The sequence below is a fragment of the Acanthisitta chloris genome, unplaced genomic scaffold (genome assembly GCF_000695815.1).
Source record: "Acanthisitta chloris isolate BGI_N310 unplaced genomic scaffold, ASM69581v1 scaffold35582, whole genome shotgun sequence".
NCBI classification, from domain to species: domain Eukaryota; kingdom Metazoa; phylum Chordata; class Aves; order Passeriformes; family Acanthisittidae; genus Acanthisitta; species Acanthisitta chloris.
This window is the reverse complement of record NW_008661773.1, coordinates 5,579-9,183: the sequence shown is the minus strand read 5'-3', so window position 1 is coordinate 9,183 and position 3,605 is coordinate 5,579. Positions and strand designations below refer to the sequence as shown.

Sequence of the window (3,605 nt, the reverse complement as noted above, 5' to 3'; positions counted from 1 at the left end):
AGGTCTTTTCCAACCCGGTTTATTCTACAATTCTACCACTGATGCACCTTTACAACACTTTGCAGCTAACACAAGCAGGTGCAAACAGAGATCCTGTACAAAGATTTACACAGGTCATAAAGAGGTTTCAGGGCTCCTCAGCTAATATAAACTGGTCCTAACACTACTAAAATCAGTGAAGCATCTCTGATTTACATCTGGTAGGAGCTGTTCCCCCATCCACTTGCTAATGAAAATGGAGCTCTTCATTAAAAACAAACAGCAAGAGGAACAAAAGAAGAAATGTGTGTGTGTGGCCTCATAAAGTGAAGGACTACAGAATAAAGGAAAGATCTTTCAAAGGGCAGAATTAAATAAAAAAATTGTCATGGATCTTGTCCCTGTCCACTGCATCAGTTTATAAACCCATTTTGAGCACACCAATCTGCTCTGACAACCACTTGAGCAGAAATAGTATTTGAAGCCTTCTCATAATCTCGAGTGGGAGGAAAATTCTGTACTTCCCAACAGAGAGGGCTCTGGATTAAGGGAGACCATAAACTTTTCATAAATGAGCACACTAAAAATAAACTAAATATCTCAGATTAAACCTAAATGTTAGATTTCTAAATATTAAAATCAGATAATTTCCTGTCCTTTTCTCCCCACTACTTCCCCCCAAATTCAGACCTCTTTACTAGAGCTCTGCTATTCAGGTTTCCAGCACCTTACCCCAGAGTGCTAGGAAAGCTGTCATGAGGTGACTGCACATACAAACCTCTGCACAGACAGGATGAATTCCTACGGTTGTGTCCAGCTGTTCTTTTGTCATCCCACATTTAATAGCAGCTGCAAACCCTTGGGTGATTTCTCCAGCATTTGGACCAAGGACATGGAAACCAACGACTCTCTCCTAAATGCCAAAGAGAATCAAATGCAAGCACAGTCATGGGTTCAGTTCTCTTTAGACAATGTGTAAGGTTTTCTTACTCTGAGCATATAAATTAGCTCACAAAACATACCACAAATTAATATAACCACAGAAACGTGAACTATCATTAGCACCACCAGATGGGAGAGAGTTGATATGATTTTGTTCTCTCTCTGCAAAGATTCAACCAGGAGCTCAAGAGTCAGCTTCCTTACAAAGCTGTGCACAGGAGTCCTCCATTTCCCTCAACAACACTCAAATTTGACACAACCCATGGTCTACACTCCATTATTGTATGTGTCCCAATTGCAAACATGAACTGGAGTTTTATTCAGGCAAGTTATTCCACTCAGTCCAACAGGATGTTTGCCAGAGTAAAGATGAGCACCCTGCACGAAGGTTTGCAACATCAAGGCCTATGGTAGGTAGCTACATGGTCTTTATCTGTTGAAGAACTATCAGTTTGATAGCTGCTTACAGGGAAGAGCCACAACCTGAAGTTGTGGCTAACCAGATGTGGCCAGAAGCACACCCTAACCAAACTGATGACTACTCTTCGTTGCAGTGTTGACTTTCATTGGGAGATAATATACCTAGAGACTGGCAAAACAAGCATCCAGTCACAAAGAAGGTGCTATTCACACTTCTCATATCTATACTACTGCTCAGTAGCAAAAACATGTCAAACTGCACACACATCCTCAGAAAACACTCAACAGAACAAGTTGTACTGACTTTTAGCACATGCCAAGTGCTGTGGGCTTCAGTGGCCTTCAGGGCATTAATCAGACCTTGCTGAGCATAGATGCAGCCCATCTGGGTCTCAAGTTATCTGGTCTTCCTGCTAAATATCACATAGACTTGATACAATGGATACTCAGTCCACCAAAAGGTTATGGTTCTTTCAGTAAGCCTGAGATTTACCACAGGGTTTATTTCAATAAGAAAAGCTTTAATTGGGCAATAACTAAAATGGAATTATCCTTATTTTCCTTACAAAATATGGACATATGTAAAAATAAAACCATAGTAATGAAACCAAGGGAATGAGAGTTTTAAATAGTTGCTGAACTGTTTTTCATCGAGGGTAACTTTCAACTCTTCCCCTAGATGCTTAAACATGCTTCAAATTTTCAGGACAAGAAGTGAAAACAAATTAATGAAACATCTGAAACCACTGTAAAACCTTTTCATGTTCTTAGGTGACTTTGGATTAGAACATAACCATGGGTTCTGAGATACTTCCCGTGCTAGTGCATGGAACGCTCCTCCAGCAAGAGGAGATGTGCAAAACCACACGTGATGCTTAGAAAGAGTGCAGGAAGAGAAATCTGTATCTCAGGAAAAAACAATATATAGCTAAAGTTTGTGCTTTTATTTTTAGGACAGGTGACTATGCAGTGTCTTAACAGGAATTAAATTTTATAGCATATTACTCTTCATAATAATGAATGTTATTAAAAACAATTGAATTTGATTAAACAGATCATTCAGAGATGAGCACAATCATTCTTTTAACCAGTTAGTAATTTTGCTTCTACTTCAGCAGTTACTGAACATTTCCAGTGCCAGGAAATGTTATCCTAGTCCAAGGATAATCCTGGCATTATTTCCCTGAATGAGATTTGTGCAGGCAAGATACATTATCCTGCTAGAACAAGCTGAGGAGTCTTCTAAATGCAGGTGGGTTTGCAGAGGCTACAAGTGGTGATGGTTTCAGAGAGAAGAACCTCGCAGGAAAGAATGTCCCACTTGGGGAAGGAGAGAATAAGATAAACCAGTAACACTCCTAACCATATTTACACGCATTGATTCCCTCTTCTTTTTTCAGTCTTAGAAATCTCTACTTCTTATTTTACACATGTGGAAGAAGTGCCATATACCAACAGCAATGGCTAAGGGTCAGTTTTGTATAAACAGAAGTATTGTATCACTGTGAATATTTTTTACATGTCAAAAGGCAGATAAATTGACATTCAATTGAAATTTGTTCAAAATAACTTATTTATAGCTGTGGTGTAATCAACAGTTCCTATGGTGAACGTATAGAGACTTTTCCCTGGAAGGAAAGATGCACTTACATTATCTTGAATGTTGCAAATGATCTTTGCATAGCATTTGTTGTTGTCTCTGGATGGCACAGTCCACTCCAGTGGCCAGAAATGACTATGGTACACCTGGAAATACAACACAGGGGAGAAGAGATTTGTGTAATTTCCCAGCAGAGAGCATAATCATAGAATCATAGAATTGTAGAGGTTGGAACGGACCTTAGAGATCACCCAGTCCCAACCCCCTGCCCTGGGCTGGGACACCTCCCACCAGAACAGGTTGCTCAAGGCTTCATCCAACCTGGCCTTGAACACTGCCAGGGTTGGGGCAGCCACAGCCTCCCTGGGCAACCTGTGCCAGTGTCTCACCACCCTCACAGGGAAAACTTCTTCCTAATATATAACCTAAATTTCCCCCCCTTCAATTGTTACCCATGGTCTTTCAAAACCTGCCAGATTATTTTAAACACTGAGCCAAACATGCAGCACTTAGAATATCTGAAAACAGGGTGAGACTCACCCTGACGAATGCCAAAGAGGGAAGTCTCTATGAAACAAGCATTAGTGTCATTCAACAATTAAAAAAGGAGAAGCTGTAAGTATACAATTGTATTGCACTCCACACTGAGGAAGTGCCAGCTCAG

General features: G+C 40.3%; 1 protein-coding gene across 1 annotated transcript in view; it reads right to left on the bottom strand.

The window, feature by feature from the left end:
- Window positions 1-757: 757 nt before the first annotated feature.
- The window catches only part of LOC103798087 (thioredoxin reductase 1, cytoplasmic-like), a gene marked incomplete at both ends in the record, with an annotated part of 7,242 nt that continues 4,394 nt past the window's right edge, over window positions 758-3,605 (bottom strand). The window contains 2 exons of the mRNA XM_009070329.1: window positions 758-892; window positions 2,992-3,087. Of these exons, the coding sequence (XP_009068577.1) occupies window positions 758-892; window positions 2,992-3,087 (231 nt within the window). The remainder of the gene's footprint in view (window positions 893-2,991; window positions 3,088-3,605) is intronic.